This window comes from Coccomyxa subellipsoidea (genome assembly GCF_000258705.1).
Source record: "Coccomyxa subellipsoidea C-169, whole genome shotgun sequence".
Classification (NCBI taxonomy): Eukaryota; Viridiplantae; Chlorophyta; class Trebouxiophyceae; family Coccomyxaceae; genus Coccomyxa; species Coccomyxa subellipsoidea.
Window position 1 is genome coordinate 1,597,870 of NW_005178042.1, and position 18,691 is coordinate 1,616,560.

Consider the following 18,691-nt stretch of genomic DNA (forward strand, 5'->3'; position numbering starts at 1 on the left):
TCAGCCCATAGGAAGACAAGGATTTGGTGCAGGACACTGATGACCATGGTGTAAGTGCAACAACAGGGCGACCCTACCTGGTACCTTTCCAGCATTCGAAATATAGCTTGTGTGTCCAGGTCTACTGTCAGGGCACAGCAGCCCAAAGTACATTAGTACACCCAGACTGGCTGTAAGTTGGTCAGGTTGGTGCTGAAGAGAACAACTTGTTCAACACCTTGCTAGAGGGTAAAGTCTGGGATTTGATCCTGAAGGAGTTCAGCATGTCATTAATAGCGTACCAGCTTCTTTCAGATTCATGAGTCGCAGGTCTTGCTGCAGATCTTTCCATGCCGGATCTTTGCCCTCTTGCAAAATGGGAGGAACCTGGACAAAAAAAATTCAGTCTTCGCTGCTGAGCTACATGTATGATCATTGTTGAATTGCGTTGTGTACAGAGTGCAAGGATCCCACTGACCTGTTGCAATGACTTCAGTTGCATTAGAATCGGGTGTATTCGCTCGCTGCGTCTGTCGCCGCTGACGGTGACGATACCGTCATCTTCGCCCTGCACATGCAATTATAACTTTACAAATTACTAAACAACATCCTTCCCTATAAGTTGAATATGGCATCAGGATCGCACCTCTTTTCCGTAGCCTGCACCCATGGTGATGGGTGATCAGAACCAGCTCAGCATTCAAAATTAATTTATTGCAGCATCTTCATGATACTCATTGTTGCGAGCTCTGAAGCTTCTCTGTCTGGAAAGGCGAGAATTATTGTTGTGTAAAACCAAGTTGCAGGGTCCCGGCTTCCGATCTGGAAGAAGCTGTCCACGTGGACGTTACAAACGCTTACGTCTAAGATCATGAACCAACTGTTTCTTAAGAAATTGCAGTCCAATCGTGCGATCAGAGATCTTCTGAAATCTTTGCATCTGGCCACTAGCGCACCTCTTCCCACGGCTCGTGCCACAAGCGCAGCTATTTCATGGTTTTACCCTGCTTAGCGTTCTTCCGACACTAAAGAAACAAGTGGGGCGGACAAAAACTATATCTTGGACGACAAGTCAACTTGAGCAGGCTATTTTATACTTAAAAGGGAACCGGTGGAACAGTTTGTTACATCAGGAGCAGAAACACAGAGCTACACAACCTGTGCGACATTAACTGTGGCTAGTTTCGCAAGATCATCCTCGGCCCACAATGTGGACCATAGGCAGCCTCGATGTGCAGGAATCCGCTCTTGTGGGCGCGCTGATTGTGGACTTCGCTATTCAGTGGGTGAGTCACCTCCCAGCATGACCTCAACCACACATACACTATTCATGAGACATCCAAATCGATTGCAGAAACCCCACAGTACTGTTTTCTAACCATATAAAATTTATATAAAAGAGCCTCACTCATTCTCTTCTCACTCCTGGCTCTGTTGCAGGTGGGCTGGGCTGTGTCAGCAGCATTTAAGACAGAGAAGCTTTATGATGCACTCGGCAGTTCAGCCTTCGCAGCATGCGCGATCGGCACCTTGACATATGCAAAATACTATTATGCTCGCCAGATCGTGGCCACTGTCTTTGTGATGGTGTGGGCAGCCAGACTCGGCGGCTTCTTGTTCTTCAGGGTCCTCAAAACTGGCTCGGACAGCAGATTTGACGAAGTCAAAGAACAGCCATGTAAGCCTCCAGGTCCTTCTGTGGAAATTTGGAATTCTCGCAGTGCATGCTGCATGACTATGACTTAACACTTTGCGTTTGCTTGGCGCAGTAAAATTTTGGATTTACTGGACGCTGCAAGCGGTGTGGGTGTGGGTGACGCTCCTGCCTGTCATCATCTTGAATGGCAGCGATCACAATCCAGGTGCGAAGCCATCTGCAGTCACCTTCTAATCATATATTTGTGCACACATTGCGACTCTTTCATGTCAAAGGTGTGTTTTGTGCAGCCATCCATGTTTCAGATTCTGAGATTGCTGCCATTGAGCAGGCTTGTGGCCATCAGACATCATCGGTGGTCTGCTCTGGGTTGTGGGCTTTACTCTAGAGACAACGGCAGACTTTCAGAAGTATGCCTTCAAACAGAACCCGGCCAACAAGGGCCGGTTCATCAGCACAGGTATCCTCCCTGTCACAGCAAGCCTGCAGATTTCTGAATATCCTGCTTTTTTCTAACAAGCATATGCTCGGGAATATATCCGGAAGCTTTGATGCTGGGTACAGAGTTACTTTGTGAGTGCATATTCGCTGCGTGCTGTGCAGGCGTGTGGAAGTATGCTCGCTATCCAAACTACGGTGGGGAGATGCTGGTCTGGTGGGGCCTCTGGCTGCTGAGCATCCCAGTCCTGGACGGCGGTTACTGGGTCTGTGTGGTGCGTGGCCCAGCAGTGCACACCCCCTGGTCTTACCTTTGCACAAAACCCTCGCTCTATTCCAGATACTGCAATTCCTTCTTTGCGTGCCTCACAATCCCATAACGGGACCCGGTGACTTGCAAATTGATTGCATCATGTACTGTGATATTACTGAACTGCACTCCGACAGTCGAGGACTCCCGGACTGTACTTCCGGATTGTGATAGTTTGCAAGCGGATGAAATGGTACACGAGCATGTGCTTAACAGCTGCAATGTTGTGGTGCAGGTGTCGCCGCTGTTCCTGATGTTCCTGCTGCTCTTTGTGAGCGGCGTGCCGCTGCAGGAGAAGCAGGCCAAGGAGCGCTGGGGCAGTGAGAGCGCCTACCAGGCCTACCGCCGCTCCACCTTCCTGCTGTTTCCCATCCCAAAGTAAGCAAGTCCAGCCTATGCAATTACGGAGCAGTGAAGTGCGTGTGATTGTACTGTTGAGGTGTGTGACCTGCTGAGCAGTTGCCAATGTGATGTGTGTGCACTGCCAATGTCTTCATCTGGCCAAGGACATGCTGGGCAATAGGGATTGTCAACGATCATGATATTGTCTATACGCAACGTGTGTTGACCCTTCAGGCAGATCTTGAATCAGAGTTTCTCATGCAGACGCCCATGGTGCAAACAGGTTCTGGCGCAAGGAGAAGCCCGAGGTTGAGCAGGAGTTGCAGGCGTGACCTGATGCCTTGGATGAGGATGTGCTCATGCGGAATTCTGGATATCAGCCGGGAGCATCTCGCAATGCATGCACTTGGTAGCACCATTTTCCTAGCTTTGGAATTCTTTGCACCGCTTTTTAGAATTGTTTAAACATTCCGAAGAACTTGAGATAACAAGTCATTGTCAGGCCTTTGCCATCTGTCAATGCAGAACGGCTTGCTGATTGAAACAAATAAGCAGATAATTACACATTGCTTTGCAAGTATGAGTATGATTTGCAAGAACTGCTGCAAGCTCAAGATTGGTTTCCATTGAGCACATGTTCAGGCAATCCCACAAGTAGTACAAAACATGACATAGAAATGACGGCAATATCGCAATAAAATAATGCGTTTCCTGAAAGTCTTGGTCTCCACCTGGTCAGGCTGACATTTTACGGGTATACTGCAAATATCTTGAGGGTATCTTTCAGCATTGTCACAATACGGGAGACCCAATTCAACACATGCGCAACAATGTATTCCAGGTTGCTGAGGTGGGAAACTTCACAAGCAGATGTGCTGCAGCACATGGTGCCATGCCAGGCTTCACTTGGTCCTGGCCTTGGTCTTCTTCTCTTTGTAATCGCTGACAAATGTCCATGTGGGAGTGGTTGAGTACACCTCCAGATGGTCCACTGTGGGCAGACCTGCACCAGACAGCAGAGCTAACATGAAGATCCTTCCATTTTCTTTAGCATTTATTGTTGCATTGTTGCGAACATCTGGCATGCATTCTTTGCAAAGCAGCTTGTAGACCAGTAGCACCATCATGATCACTGCACGGTGTTCCTGCCAGAGGTGAGGTGCATGGGCTGACGAGGTGCAGGCAAAGCAGGACCAGTGACCCATGTAATGCCTTAATTAAGGCTTAGAAGTGCAAATGAGCCGAGTATTACAGGGAGATGAGGGGCGCACTGTGGAATTTGCGCTCGTAGACCTTGCGCTCGTTGCGCCACCACTCCAGCGGCTTGCAGCTCACCCGCGTGCTGCGCCGCCGCCCTGCGTCAGGCTGCAGCCCCACCCCTGCCCCCAAAAATTTACACCCTCTCACCTAACTCCACCCTCATTGCACGTACACCTCTCTCAGACCAGCAATCACACACACACCTGCACCCGCAAATGCTAAACACTGCCTCATGTGGGCATTGCCACAGTAATGCGGGCTCACTGACCGCAACCAGAGGAAGAGTCTGGACATTCGCATTCTACAGTTCACAGCTAAGATTGCTGAATGTGAATATGTGCGGTGGGACAGCACCTGCGAGGCTCTTGCGCGCGCGGAACTCGCGCTTGAGCCGCTTGTTGCAGCTGACGGGGATCCTGTCATGCACACGCGACGGGCCTGCAGCGGCGTCGCCTGCCTGCTCGCTGGCCTCGGCCTCCTCCTCCGGCGCAGGAGTGTGCTCATCACTGCCGGCCTCCTCCATCTCTGCATCCTCCTCTGGGCCCTCAGCGCCGCTCATGTGGTCCATTTCGGACGGCTCCCCTAGATCCCAGTCAGCACCTCCGCCGCCAAATCTGCGCATTTCAATTATCGCAGCTTCAATACCCTCTGCATAAGAATGCTTCCAAACTCTGGTGGCGCTCTTGAGCAAGGATACTGAGCTCAGGATCTCTTTGTGATGAGGAGTACTCATTCACATACACCGGCAACGATGTGAAAGGGCGAGAAGGCAGTTGAAGACAAGAGGGAAAGTATGCTGTGGGATGAAAAGCATGCAACAAGAAAGCACTGCGCACCCATCATCATCGTCGTCATCATAGTCCATGCCCAGATTCGGCTCGGCCGCAGGTGAGGGCTGCAGCGAACAGGCCACCACAGATTGGCCCAAAGACGAGCGCTTGGGCGCGCTGTGCAGAGAGGCCGGAGTTGCCGGTTGCGGAAATTGCACCTGTGGGGAGGGGTTGTAGTCGCGCAGATGCCAGGGGCTGGTCGGCGGCGCGCCGTCCAGAGAGTCAATGCCTGCACAGACCCGTTCAATTCTTATGACAACACAAAGAGCAATTTTCACTCACATTGAGACTCAGCCAGGCCATGGGGCTTGGCCGCTCGCCGCTCCCTTGTGTCAATGTTTCCATGGCAGCACAAGATGCTTCCCTTTTATTTCCTCCTTTGTTTAATGGCCACTCAATTGACAGGGCATAAGCAGCAGGGTTCTGAGCTCACCCTGTCTCCGGTGCAGCGCCTTGCCGCCGTCCGCGGCGAAGAAGCCCAGAGGGTCACCGCCGGCCTGCTCCATGCGCCCGCCGAGCTGCTGCGGCGCTGCCGGAATCCCCCCGGCCGCTCTCGAGAAGGCGAAGCTGCCGCTCGAGCTGCCTCCCCCGGGCGCTGCAGAAGCCTGCGCTGCCTGTGGGAGCACGCCGGCTTCAGTGCCACTCATATCTCGTGCAAATGTCAGCCTTACAGCCCAACTTGGCTTGTCCTCTTTGGGAGATCAAGGACTGGAAGCGGTGGATTACCTGTGCTCCGGCAGCAGTGTTTTGCTGCAGGAGGCCCTCCACAGGAGAGTCATGGTCGGGATCGCCCCCGGAGGCCAGCACGGCGGCGTCTCCCGGCGTGAACAGCCGACCGTCGGCAGCGGCGCTGCTGCGCGCTCGGCTTGGGCCGGGCGTCGTGGTGTGCAGCCGCCGCCGCGCGCACGTGGCCGGCAGCATCGGCCCCAGCCTCTCTAGCACGCCCTCCATCGGCGTGAATGCCTGCCGCAGCCCTTCCCAATTAAGCACGATGCCCGGCCAAGCGCTTGACATGACACGCAAGACAGAACGGCAGAGGGGTCTAGCTGTGGTTGGTTGAGCAGAGTGAATGCTCGTGACAGTAGCAGAGTGTCTTGTAAACGGCGTCTTCTTGGCAAAAAGGGTAACTGCGTGGGCAGGCACACCAGGGCGGGGGTCTTGGGCTGCAGCACAAAGCCGTGGCGCTCGAGGACGCCTTCCATTGGCGTGTCGAAGGAGGCACTCCTGCTGCGGCGGCTTAACGTGCTGCGCACATCCGACTGCGCTGCAGATGCACGCAGCGCTGTCCCCGGTGTGCGCGGCAGCGACGCAACCTCCATCGCAACCTGCGATTCCCAGCCACTCTCTCTGAGTCCCATATCCCACCCGCGCCAGGCCTACTTGTACATGCACCTTGTGTATGCCCTAAGAAGGGGAGTAATTGTTCAGAGGTGGAAGATTGAGAGGATAGAAATTGATCCAGAGAGCCCATGCAGTGTGGGAGGGGTCACCTCTGGGGTGGGGCAGTAGGGCGTGGGTGGTGGTGGCACCCTGTGGAATTCCACGTCGAGCGGCCTAGCTGTGGCCTGGCGCCCTGAGCCTCCCCTGTGCACGATTGCCGCCTGTCGCGCGCTCCTTGCCTCCTGGAGCAGCGCCAGCAGCACACTGCCTGCTAGGCGCTCCTGTCCTGGCTCCTGATGAGCTGCTTGCTGTTTCCTGACAACGCCTGGGCACAGCAGAGGACGACTTGTGTGATGCGGATATCAGTCAATGATCGCGTAGAGCATAACTTCGTAGGTACTGAAGACTTTTAGGCACTCGCACCTGGAGTGGATGTCTGCACATTCTCTGTGTCAGAGCAGTCCCTGGTAACTTGCTCTGGCAGCCTGTGGAACACACGCGAAGACATATGGTTGGTTTGTTGCTAATGCAAGAATTCCAGATGAAAGACTCCGTTCTCGGGCAATAACCAAAAACCCCCCTCACCTGAGTTGTAGCATGATACTTCTCTTGGATGTTGCCCTGCCACTGCCTCCTCGAGCTCGAAGGAGGGGTTTTCGCAAAGGAAACCACGACTCCAATGACCTTTTAGCTGCCGAATTAAGCTCTGGAGGTGGCAGAACTGCTGCAAGTTGGAGTGCTGCAGGGTCTGCCTTCTGAGCTTGCACATTTTTTGCAGTTGGCTCCCTGAACGGAGTGCGAAGCACACTATTCATGGTCTCCTGGAGTACTGCTGTCATCTTTATTATTCTGGGAGTTCCGGAGAACTTTTAAAGCTCCTCAAGAACTTTTGGATTGTTATGGGAAATTGCCACCGCCTAGCGAGTCATCAACAGACGCGTAGTTGAATTGAAAACTGGTCTGCTGCCTGTAGGATGTGATTACTACCTGAGCAGCAGTGGGGGTCCCATGATCGTGATGAAAAGCTGCTCGCATAGATTTCGTTTTTTTTGAAAATGACCGTTGAAAGAGAAGGTTCACCGTCGAACTGTTGATGTGACATATTAGTAATGTTCACGTGGCATGTGCACGTTCGACCGTTTTCGGAGAGAATGCTTCGCCTGTGGGCAAATTTCATCATAGAACACCATACATCAGTAGGGAAGAAGCAATCTCAGCTGGCAAGATTGAATGATCCAACGGAGCACGCCCATATCTGGGCTATGCTCAACGAGTGCACCCGTGCAAAATGGTTTCGGGTTCTGCAGACATACACATAGGGCTAGCAGATGTGCAACACTTGTAAATAGAGTACAACCCCACAACACCCCGACGCACATAAGGCAGATCTGCCTGGACAAAGCGATTCTTTGTAGGGCGGCATCTACAGGTCAGTTGTCTTCTTATAAGCAATCCTAGGCAAACGTATAGAGTGATGTTGTCAGCGATTTCTTTGAACACCAACTTGTAGATGTGGTGATTGAGATCTAGGCCCTTGTACGCAGAGGATGCAGAAACGGAGCTGGTGGGAGAGGATGCCCAGCGGTGGCAAAGCTCCCTGCAGCGAGTAAGTGCATTGGGATTCGACGATGAGGAAGCAGAGAAAATACTGCGAAAGGCCTTCGGATGGGCTTCGCAGGGGTACTGGCGAAAGAGTAAAGTGAAAGAGGTTCCTTCACAGGACCAGGTACTGCTGGTCACCCCTGGCAAGCTGTGATCCATGAACATGACAGCCAATAATTAATTGATTGTACCTCATGGGCAATGACCTGTTCTTTGGCCTGCCAGGTGGATGCAGCTGTGTCTTTTCTGACGGATAGCTTGCGCTTGAAGGAAGCTGATGTCAAGAAGGTGATGGCATCTCCTGCAACACGTGCTTAGAGAAAGACATGTCATCATGCAGAAAAGAGGGCAAAGGTTTCCGAGGCAGCGTTGCTGACTCCCAACTGTGTTTGCAGGCCGTGAAAAATTTCCCAGAGGTGCTTGGACTTGATGTTGAAAGCCAGATGCGGGCAAACGTGGAGAAATTGAAAAAGGACTGGAAGATGACGGACAAGGTCATCCCCAATGTTGTGAAACGTCAGCCCCAGGTCTTAGGCTACAATGTGGACTGCGAAGGGAATTGCTTGGGAGAGTGCAACAGATGCTGGATCAGGCTGTGATCTGTGTGTTTCTTCTTTGGTTTTTTCGTCTTAGTTACACGTGCTTAAGGATCCAGAACAAATAGACCGAATTACAGTGGCATCTCTGCTCCGTCCAGGATGACAGAACTTGCAAAGACCAACTGGAAGCATTCATACCTTGATCATGAGCAAGCAGCAATGATGCACAGCATCCAACTGATTGCTGGAAACTCACAGTTGTACACTACGTAGCCATGCCAGAAATTGGGGTGACCAGAATTGTTGACATCAGAGGTCCCTGCACTGCAGCCGACTCCTCTGACAGCCTCAAGAAGCTCCCAAGGAAGCAGCATCGCGCTCAAATTGCTGTGCGGCTTGCCATGTCATTGGTTCGCCGAAGAGTTGATCGGCGCATTGTGGGGAGATGGTGAAAGTGTCGCAGCCCTGCATGCTAGCTGTATTAATTGCTGCAAGCACTTGGAAACAATGGCGTCAAAGTCAAGTGTGCAAATTTGTAAGGAGCCAGAGGCTTTCTGGATGTCACCCGGGAGGCAAGTGCAACGATGTCTTCAGGCGATCTCACGCTGGCGACCAACAAGCGCATGCTGCTGCCCATTGCATCGATCATCTGCTGCATGCTCACAATCTCTCCACGGCCCTGCATGTGAGGGAAATTTACAGATAAGCACATGCCCACACATGACACATTCATCAGGAGGACCTCGTACTCTATTCGCCGCCATGGCCAACAGGATTCCAAGGGCACTGATCAGGATCATGATCTGCAATATTGGTAGCCTGATGAGTCATGAGTCATCACTCACGTTTTTGCCGGCATCATTCATCCTGCCAAGGTAAGGCGCCGCATAATCCGCCTTAGCGGCCATTGCCGTGAATGCTTGATGTGCTGTGTACACACCTGTAGCAGCGCAAGGCCTTTATCAGCATTGAGCATGCACGGTCACCACGTTGGCAGAGTGCATGTGTCCACACACTGGATCACACACAGTGACACAGCATGCAGAAATGAGCCTCCACCTGTCAGAGTGAGTCTGACGCCTTGAGATCTCAGGAGACCAGCTGCCTCCACCCCGGCATCTGTGATGGGCAGCTTGACCACAATGCGCGTGTCAAGGGCAGCCAAGTCCAGGCCCACAGAGTACAGCCTCCCGGCTGTGCCACCCCATGCTTGCAGCTGCAGCTCTTGCGCTCCCAAGCTGAAGGCCTGGAAGATGTAGATTACAGAAGTGATGATGCGGTCCAGCTTCTACCTGATGTGTCCTACATCCATGAGGGCCTGCAAGTATTCCCCTCAGTGCTCTACTGGACTGAGCAAGGTGAGCATACCTGCTGCGCCAGCACTTTTAACACTTTCATATTGCAGGCAGGGACCTGGTCTCTGAGTAGGATGGTTGGGTTGGTAGTGAAGCCTGCCCACACCCAGAGGAATTTGTCAACACTCTCCTTTCAGGCATGTCACAAAGCCAACGCAGACCGAACAATATGCTCATCGTTTTTCATTGCAAGATCAATTCCCACCGTAAAATAAGCGACTGTTAGACCACTGCTCCCACTTGAGCACTGATGCTGAATCCAGATACAGCTGTAATTTGCCGCTGTTTGACAGGGGTGTCGTGGTATTGCTGAATGTCTGCTTAGCTTCTGCTGTTCGCATAGAACACCTCACAGTCCGGAGTCTTCTCGTGGGAGCGATATTGCAAGCCAGATGGAGATCAGCACCATCTGATCTGTGCAGTGGGGAAGGTCTCATGGTGATGTGGGCTGCTCAAAATTGAGATTGCAAATATATTCTTAAAATTTTGGGGAACACCACATCGGTGATATAAGACGAATTTGATCAATTGTCTCTCATGCACAAGAGAGAAACCTTGGATTTGGGCATGTCACAATTTTCGACCATGAAGTCCCATACATGAAGAGAGAATGTCTTTCAAACAAATCCAGTCGACCATTTCTCACATCCAGAAACTAGATGACCTTCTTTTGAAGCAGTATCAACTTCTGTAACAAGACTCTCAATACACACTTTCAGACTGCTTCAAGCGCTGGCCTGTAAGACACAGGCAGCTGCTGCGACACCGTAGCAAGTGAGACAGGGATCTGCCCTAGTCGTCATCTCTACTTATTTCACTGCAATAAGCATCCTGGCACTCAAATTCAGCACCTGCTTGACAGATTAAAGTCCGCAGACAATTGATTTTCCAGTGTCTCGCATCCACACGCCTGTTCAACATCACGTTTCTGTTGGCATGTGCCGCCCTCCCGTCTGACCATTGGGGACTGGCATTGTCACCGGAGTTGTCAGTGGGGATGAAATGGGGTGTGACTCCACCCTCTCCCCTTCCGCTGCATCCTGCTCCTCCTCCTCCTCCTCCTCGATCTGGCCCTTAGTGGGAGTTAAAAAGATATCATCCCCATGTCCCCCCTCCGCGTCCTTGCTGGACCCTGCAGACACACAATTGAGCCCGTCTCAGCATCCAAACATTCATACTGACAGCTGCAGGCCCCTGCTCTGCTGTGCAACGGGCGGGATGCTGTCGCACCAGGCGCTGTCTTGGACGAGCCTGCAATGCCCGCCCGAGAGCTGTCAGCTCTTCCGTTGGTGTGAGCAGCATCACTGGTGCTCGCTGCATCGCGCTCGGCTGCCGGGCCGGCCTCATGCTGCAAGCCCCCATCTGCAGCCTGCTCACTCGCCGCACCCTTCCCATCCTGTAGCTCCCTCACATCTGCTGGTGCACCCTCCGCTGCAGCATCCTGCACGGAAGCAGCGGCGGTGGCCGGGTTGGCCGGCTGCGGCTGCGCGCTGAGGGCGTCAGGGTCGGCATCGGCTTGGGCAGCACTGGACTGGGTCTTCAGCGGGGACGGTGCTGGTGTGCGCTCAAAGTCCGTGCCGGAGCTGATGCGCCGGTGCCGCCTCCTGCTGCCAAGTGGACTTGCCTGCGCATGGTGCAGAAACATCACTATTGTGCCCTCATCTTTGACTTCAAAAGTCAGTGCAGGAGCCGTCACACCTATCGCTTGTTTCCTATGCGGGCCTCAGCACCAGGATGTCCAGCAGGATGCAGCAGCAGCAGCAGCGCCCTACAGGCTTGCAAATAGTGGTCTGAGCTGGGACATGAGCTCGTTGAAGTCCCTTCTAAGAACCTGCAATCAGCTGACTCACATGGAGCATGCCGCCTGGCACGCTGGGGTCGCTGGTGGCGGAGTTCTGGTGGCGCAGAGAGCTGGAAGTGCGGAAGGGGGAGCCAGCAGAACCCCTGTAGGGCGTCCCTGATGGAGTCTCTGTCGGCGTATTGTACTCTGAGTTGCCTGGTGTGCCTGCAAACCACCCATCGCACATCTTTCTATCAGTGCGCTGGCTACACACTACAGATATGCCACAAGAGGCTTTGATGCACTGATGTCAGGTATAAGGTGTAAATATCAGTGCTTCCACCTGCATGTCAAGGGGGTGCATTGTTGGAAGTTGTGTTGCTCTTACCAATAAGGCGCTGGAGGTACGCTGACGGGGACTTGGTCATGCGTGGGCCACTGCCGGCGTTGCCCTTTGCCACCTCAGACACCAGCGCCTCAGCCACCTATGCACACACCCTTCCCTGAAAGTCCAGCCTGCCAAAAATCCAGTCTATCTGCACGAGGAACAATGCAAGCACGCAGCACCCAAGAAAGACATCTGCCCTTTCACCGTTTGTGAAAATGCTTCGTGACAAGCTGTTCTCGGGTTGTCAGATCCTTGCTGGGCCCAACAAGACAGCGCAGTCCCCTGCTCCCGAGCAGCACGATAAGACTCAATGAAGACAGGACCGTAACAGGCCTTATAGATATTTCTAAGCAATTACCGCGGGGTCTTCGCAGAGGCGACGGAGGGCCTGGCGGGCCATCTGAGCGCCCTGCTTGCCCTCGGGTGCGGCCAGCCGCAGCAGCGCGCCCAGGCTGTCAGCCGACACCGCCGCCTCAGCCGCCGGCCCCTCCATCGACGCCAGGTGCCAGAACGCCCTCGCCGTGTGCCGCTGCACCACAACAGCACCCATCCATCAGTGAATGTCCTCTCTTTGTATCAGCTGCTGACACAGCACTGGCAATTAGAAACGCGCAAGAGAAATCCTGCATCTTCAATAATTGGGGCAATCATTGCCAGTCGCAATTGTTGCTCCATGAATGCATGCAATATGTTGTCAAAGCTCTGAAAAATACACCATGAAAATTTTGAAAATATGTCGGATAGGATCCTGCGCACAGCTGCTGCCACAAACTGCATGGGCCATCGTGGGGCGTGTTGGGTAGCAGAGAAGACGAACGTCAATGCAAGTGGACAGAGGGCAGTGGGCAGTCGGCGCAGCGGGGGCGTGCCTGGACATCTCGATCGGGCGAGTCGGCGAGTTGGATGAGCGCGGGCATGCCGCCGTTGGCAACCAGCTGCTCTGCCAGGGCCGCGTCGCTGCATAAGTTGGCCAGCGCAGCCGCCGCCGGCCGCTGCAGCTCCGCATCCGCTGTCGGCTCGCCGCTCGGATGCGCTGCAGCAGAGCAGAAAGGATATTTTTACATTTTTGTATGCTCAACAGGTATTCTCACAGTTGCGTTGCAGGGAAAATTTTATGTGCTGAGTGCAAAATCTGGGTGGCACTGTCTCGATACAGATGGCGGCTGCTCTTCAAGACCAAACACCAATCAAGCACCAATGCAACGTCAATCACGTCGCCTGCACAATGGTTCAAGACCTGGCAATTTGCCGGGCAAGGCAAGCTAGAACATCCGCTCTGGTGAAGGTAGGAAAGAATGGCACGCCACAACGTTCTGCTTCCCATATCCAGCATCTGTGTTCATGTGTCTATGTGTCTCGTGAGCAATGCTTGGCAGGGGACTTGGTCTAGAGTCCCCTATGCTTGGGGGGGACAAGGCAGTCACCGGCGGAGCAGAGCAGCGGGAGAGTGCCGGCTGCGGCAAGGCGGGGCTTGAGGGCGTCGGAGGTGGAGAGCAGCGCGAGGCAGCGCGTGGCGGCCGAGCGCAGGTCGCGCAGAACCACGTCCTCAGTCCGCGCCAGCTCCACCAGCACCGGCAGCCCTCCCCTCTCCGCCAGCTGTGCACCACAGTCACATCAATCGTCAAAAGCCTGAGTAATGTCTTAATTCGATTTGATGCCTTAGTAAGTCCTCTGCAGGCCCCGACTACGCTTCAGGACGTATGCCAAGAGCATGTATGCTTAGAAACCCTCGGTGGAGGTAACCCGCTCCGCCAGCTGCACACAACGGCCACCCCAGCCACCATCAAATAGCTGATGAATCTCTTGGAGTACTTCAAGATATTAGCGGGCCCCAACCGGGCTTCAGGATGTCTGCCAAGAGCCTTATTGGTTTTGGCCCCTTGAGGAAAGAATCCTGCTGTGATTTTTGCCCACAGCAGTTACCCCAGCCGAAGTTAAAAGTTATCATCACTTGTACTTCAAAGTGATAATCACAATTTTCCAAACCTTGAATATGTTCACCAAGTGCTTCAATATGTAATGATTCAAAGCATGCCCCAAGTGGGCCTCACAGGGCCGCCAAGAGCTTTTCACTCCAGCTACGACGGCTGCTGTGTCCCAGATATTGAGAGGCCAGAAGGGCGCGGGCAGTATAACAAGAGAGCGGCGCGCACCTCTTCCTTGCGCTTGTCGTCTTCCAGGAGGGTGACCAGGGCGGCGATGGCCTCGCGGCGCACGCTGGGTACCTCGTCATCCTGCTGCGCCACCGCCAGCAGCATCATGGGGCCCCCCAGGCCGCAGATGGTGTTCCTGCGCACGCACGATACAACCTCCGATATTTTTGCAGAGATGATGATAATGGTGCAGTAGAGACTGCATGTGGCAAGAGACCATATCGCTTGGCATCCTGCCCTACAATGTGTAGAAAGAGGAGGGATCTGGTGGTGATGCACAATAGAATACTGACTGCTGGTAGCCAAAATTCCAGCAAACGCCATGCAAGCAGTCCAATCTCCGCATGAGCTCACTCTGAGCGATATCAGGCTTGGCTTCAGCTCTGCATGTTCTTCAGCATGGCGCATGCTCGCAATCCAATGAACCAATTGCATTGATTTCTTAATGAAAGATGCATGGGATTGTATCGTGATTCAACAAGATGCAATTTGGCATAGGAAAGACGCCGTACCTGTTGGTCAGGGACTGGGACAGGTTGGCGATCGTGCTGGCAGCTGACATTCGCACGTCCGCGCCCGTGAGCTCAGACGCACTCCTGGCATCCGCCGGTGCCTGGTCACGGGGAGTGTTCCCTATGCTGGCGGGCAGCAGCGCCAGTATGTGCTCCACCGTGCGATCCGGCAACGACTTCAGCCGCTGATCGTCCTCCTGCAGTGAAAAGAGAAACATCAGCTGGTCAGGTAATTACATCCAGACAAGAGCAGAAATGTTTGCAGACAATCGCTGTTACATCTGCAATTGCTTTTATCTTAAGATTTTGCCCTGTAACTTGTGCACTTTTCAGTCTTCTGTCAAAAAATCGTGCCTTTGCTGCAGAGGTCACAGAGCAGGTGGCTTTTCCAGACAGTGGTCTCACCAAACACTTGCTCTGGAAGGGGATCAAACAACTGCTGTACTAGCAAGCAATAAGGAGCACAAGGAGCTATGGCACCCTCAAGCAGGACCGTGATGTCACAGAAAGCAGGTGGAATTAAGGGGCAAATCACCTTGGTGAGCAGGGCCATGACTGCGACGGCCTGGTGCGACAGTTCAGTATGATGGCCGGCCAGCATGTCGGCCAGCGGCTGCAGCCCGCCCGCGTCGAGGATGAGGGAGCAGTTGAGCGGGGCCACCGCCAGCGCCCGCAGCGTGCGTGCCAGCACCTCCTTCATCGCCATCCCCTGCCGCGCTTCACAAGTGAGCATCGGTTCACACAACAGTCGCCTTTGGACCTAATTTGGCAGTGTGCACGTACCTCACAGCAGTGCATTGCATGCTGCAGAACACACCATGCACCTGTGGAAAGAAAGTGCCACCTCCTCCATCACCGGGCCCTGCCGCTCCTGAACCCTGCTTCCAGAACCATCTCTTGCCACCCAGGAACATGACAAGCCTGCACCTAATAGACAAGCCTCTGCACTGCCATCGAGCGCGGTGACATTGTATTACATGCTAGCGTACGCTGCATTAAACTTCCAAAAGAAATTGGCCCTGCCGCGGATCACTGATGTTGATTGCCTGCAGAAGTTAGAAGTAGGTATATTGCGACCTGTGCATCGGGGCCCTGCGCGGCCTTGATGAGGGGCAGCAGCTCGGTGTGGGAGGAGAGCTGCATGTACTCGGGCTCGCGGTTGCGCGCGGCCGCCTCCAGCCACGCCAGCGTCGCCTCCCGCAGTGGCCGCTTGCGCGACACCAGCCGCTCCACCGCCTTGCTCACCGGGCTTGCCTTGCTGCTGGCACCCTGCTCAGCCAACACCCTAACCTTGAGAGTCGCCGCCACGAGACATTCACTGCCTTCAAGTTGATGCACAGCTTCTAGGATCCAGGCAAAGCTTCTAGTGTCCAGAGCGTGAGGCGCTACTGATCAAATAATAGCCCTCTTCGTGAGAGCCTGTCAACAAGCTCAGTCAGACTATTCGAGGAACAGCTGACTGCACCCTGCCCGAAGCTGGAACCATGCACTCGATCACGAATCCAGCTCACAATGTGCAGGGATCATATCCAAAATAAAAGCTGCCCGCTCTGATGTGGATCAATCAAAGGTGATGCGGCCCAGTCACCTGCACGAAGGTGGGGTGCAGGACGTTGGCGGGGCGGGCGGACGCTGATGCGGCGGCGGACCCCCCGAAGCAGCCGCCGCAGAAGGGGTTCAGCAGGGCCCCCCCGGTAGCGGCCACCCGACGCCGCGGGTGGGGCTTGGCGAAGAGCTGCTTGGGGGTGCGGCCAAACTCCATCATCTGCACTCGCAGCGCCTCGCGCATCACTGCGTCCATCTCCTCCTCCAGCTGCGCCAGCGCTCTGCCGTGCACACCACCTTATTACTACACTCTTTCCATGACCAAATGTTGTTAAAGAAATGCATTTGCACATCCTGGAAGCACTCATTACACTCTTCCATGAGTGATTGTTGGCAAAAGCATGCCTGGCCTTTGGATGAGGTGAACTCGCTTCTGGTGCGGGGTATGTGCAGGGATCTTGCTGGAAGTCGGACTGGGCAGGGGGCAAATTGACTGTAGACGGCACACCACAGGCACCTCTGTACAGGTGATGCGGATGTATGCATGTATTTCAAAACTGCTACAGAGTGTAACTTGAGAGCAAGAGGGAGAGAGAGGGGCAAAGGCGCACATGTCATCATATGTGAGGTGGTGGAAAACGTTGTCGGCCTTCTCGGCGGCGGCGCCGCGGCTCCTGCAGCCAAAGACGAGGTCGATCCACTGGTGCAGCCGCGCTGACACATGCGGCGACTCCAGCGCCTCCGCCAGCTTTGCCACAAAGTCTGCCGGGTCTGACGCCCACGGCGGCAGCGCCACATCATCCACAATGCTCCCTGCACATCCAATATATCCCCCTGACAATATCTGCTGAGTCCCTGTCGGTTGATTCAACAACTGAACAGGCCAGTACCCCACCATCAGACATGATGCACTCCATAGACAGGGCCCACGATCGTTTATAATAACTGTCCTCATGTCACGGGTTGTAGGCTGTGGGCAACCACCCAAACATGAGACTCAATTCAATGCTCCTGTGGTATATGACAAGCTGTGGGTATCCCACATGGCCAGATATGTGTGTGGCCAGCAGGGGGAGTGTTGAGGGATAGAGCAGTGCCTGCAGCTCGCTCGCCAAAGTTGAGCTTCTCGCTGTTGATGAGGAAGGAGGGGTCCGAGTAGAACTCCGGTATGAGCTCCTTCACGTCTGTGGGCAGTGTCATCACGCTGTTCCAGGTGTCCAGCACCGACCAGAACACACGATCTGCGCACCCCCAGAACCCCACAATTTAGCCCCCCTTTCATAACCCGTTAATATGGAAATTACTTGCCAAGGCCTGCAGCAGTTGCCAATTTTCTTGGGATGCTTCAGGAGCCACAGCAAGAAGTAATACCTGGTGCATCAAAGCGCCCGTTCTGAAGCCTGAGCATGAGCTGCGGCTGGCTGCGCATGAGGTAGAACACCACATAGCCCGGCGTTGAATAGTGGCAGCCTGTGACAGCACATCCACTGTCAGAATTAAAGCATCCCACACTGAACTTCACTTCAAACTTCCGATACCAAAGCTTCAGAAGAGCAGCAGTGCCGAAGTAGGGAAGGGCAAAGTGGAGTGACGAAGCCTGAGTCACACAGGAGCTCACCATACATGAAGGGTGGCGACTCCAGAGGCGGGAGCATGCCAGGTATCTTTGTGAATGTCCATTCGTTCATCGTCTGCAGCCATGCCGCACATGTCAGCCAACATTCTGTTGCTACACACCAGGCTGTGTGATTCCTTTCACCCCACGCACAACAGGCACAAAGTGCATGATTCAAATTTTCAGACTTGCCTTCTGCTCCCTGTAGCGCTCCATGAAGTCCCTGAAGCGCCTGGGGCTCAGCGCGCCAATGGGCTTGGACAGATCCCTGCACCACCACATACCCAATGCGTCATTCTAAGCAACATACACACCAGGAAAGGCAGCACACACAAAAGGGTGCCCAAGCCATCATGCGACAGTCCTCAACATGTCCACAGTTTCAACAATTCACATGTCCAACCAGGCATTGATTGACCTACAAACAATGCCTGGCAAAGCAGCAACCTAGCGCACTCCTCTAAACGCCGATTTTGACATGCACAGCCAACTGCTCGATGCATGCACAGCAGCCGGGAGGGATCCCTCGATCTCTGTCTGGACGGCACCGAGCCATTCTAGACATTCAAACCTCTAATCTAGCAATGAAAATGGTTCACAGTGCGCGGCACCTGAAGGTGTCGGGGTCGGAGAGGTCCAGGGTGGCGCTGGTGTAGTCGCGCACGACCCAGGGGAAGACGGGGTACTGGGTGAGGTCCATGAAGGAGCGGCCGGCCTCGCGGTTGAGGAACATGAGGTAATCAAAATTACTAACGCGGCCGCGCTGCCAGTCGCGCCGCCACGCCGCCCGGTCCTTCCGCCGCTGCAGCGTCAGGTCCGACTGCCGCTCCAGCAGATCTGGTGGATCCACCCAGCCACACATCAGGATGGATCGGGCATGAACTTCGGATCATGAGTTCCCAATGTCAACTCTGATTGGATCAACCTGTGTGTGGCAGTGAAGGCCTAACCCCATCTCCTAAGACCCTGCCATGCAAAACAAAACTTGTAGAATATTATCTAAGAG

At 54.0% G+C, this 18,691-nt stretch overlaps 4 protein-coding genes across 4 annotated transcripts; 1 reads left to right on the forward strand and 3 right to left on the reverse strand.

Moving 5' to 3' along the window:
- Window positions 1-1,187: 1,187 nt before the first annotated feature.
- COCSUDRAFT_45818 (DUF1295-domain-containing protein) lies at window positions 1,188-3,336 on the forward strand (the record flags this gene model as incomplete). Its single annotated transcript, XM_005651819.1, has 7 exons — window positions 1,188-1,265; window positions 1,420-1,657; window positions 1,749-1,841; window positions 1,968-2,096; window positions 2,240-2,349; window positions 2,620-2,762; window positions 3,010-3,336. The coding sequence occupies 7 exons, from the start codon at window positions 1,188-1,190 to the stop codon at window positions 3,056-3,058; spliced, it is 840 nt and encodes a 279-aa protein (XP_005651876.1). The 3' UTR covers window positions 3,059-3,336.
- A 292-nt stretch (window positions 3,337-3,628) lies between these two features.
- On the reverse strand, window positions 3,629-6,704 carry COCSUDRAFT_55347 (hypothetical protein; the record flags this gene model as incomplete). The annotated part of the gene is made up of 9 exons (XM_005651820.1): window positions 3,629-3,729; window positions 3,998-4,105; window positions 4,341-4,600; window positions 4,823-5,045; window positions 5,250-5,430; window positions 5,543-5,779; window positions 5,962-6,141; window positions 6,307-6,521; window positions 6,620-6,704. 9 exons carry the CDS (start codon window positions 6,702-6,704, stop codon window positions 3,629-3,631), a joined length of 1,590 nt encoding a protein of 529 aa, XP_005651877.1.
- A 1,719-nt stretch (window positions 6,705-8,423) lies between these two features.
- Window positions 8,424-9,760, reverse strand: COCSUDRAFT_52130 (putative transaldolase). Its single transcript, XM_005651821.1, has 5 exons — window positions 9,706-9,760; window positions 9,397-9,583; window positions 9,183-9,277; window positions 8,903-9,016; window positions 8,424-8,802 (listed from the first exon to the last, which is right to left on the reverse strand). The coding sequence occupies exons 1-5, from the start codon at window positions 9,733-9,735 to the stop codon at window positions 8,686-8,688; spliced, it is 543 nt and encodes a 180-aa protein (XP_005651878.1). The 5' UTR covers window positions 9,736-9,760; the 3' UTR covers window positions 8,424-8,685.
- A 6,473-nt stretch (window positions 9,761-16,233) lies between these two features.
- COCSUDRAFT_5003 (hypothetical protein) lies at window positions 16,234-18,454 on the reverse strand (the record flags this gene model as incomplete). The annotated part of the gene is made up of 6 exons (XM_005651822.1): window positions 16,234-16,351; window positions 16,682-16,883; window positions 17,114-17,311; window positions 17,442-17,540; window positions 17,874-17,953; window positions 18,297-18,454. Coding segments are annotated over 6 exons (855 nt in total), but the record flags the coding sequence as incomplete, so codon positions are not given.
- Between the last annotated feature and the right edge of the window lie 237 nt (window positions 18,455-18,691).

Coding starts and splice junctions, on each gene's coding strand:
- COCSUDRAFT_52130 (XM_005651821.1), bottom strand. CDS start 9,735: ATGAAAGTGTTAAAAGTGCTGGCGCAGCAG. Junction 9,017..9,182: donor TGAATGATGCCGGCAAAAAC/GTGAGTGATGAC, acceptor CCTCACATGCAG/GGCCGTGGAGAGATTGTGAG. Junction 8,803..8,902: donor TCGTTGCACTTGCCTCCCGG/GTGACATCCAGA, acceptor GCTAGCATGCAG/GGCTGCGACACTTTCACCAT.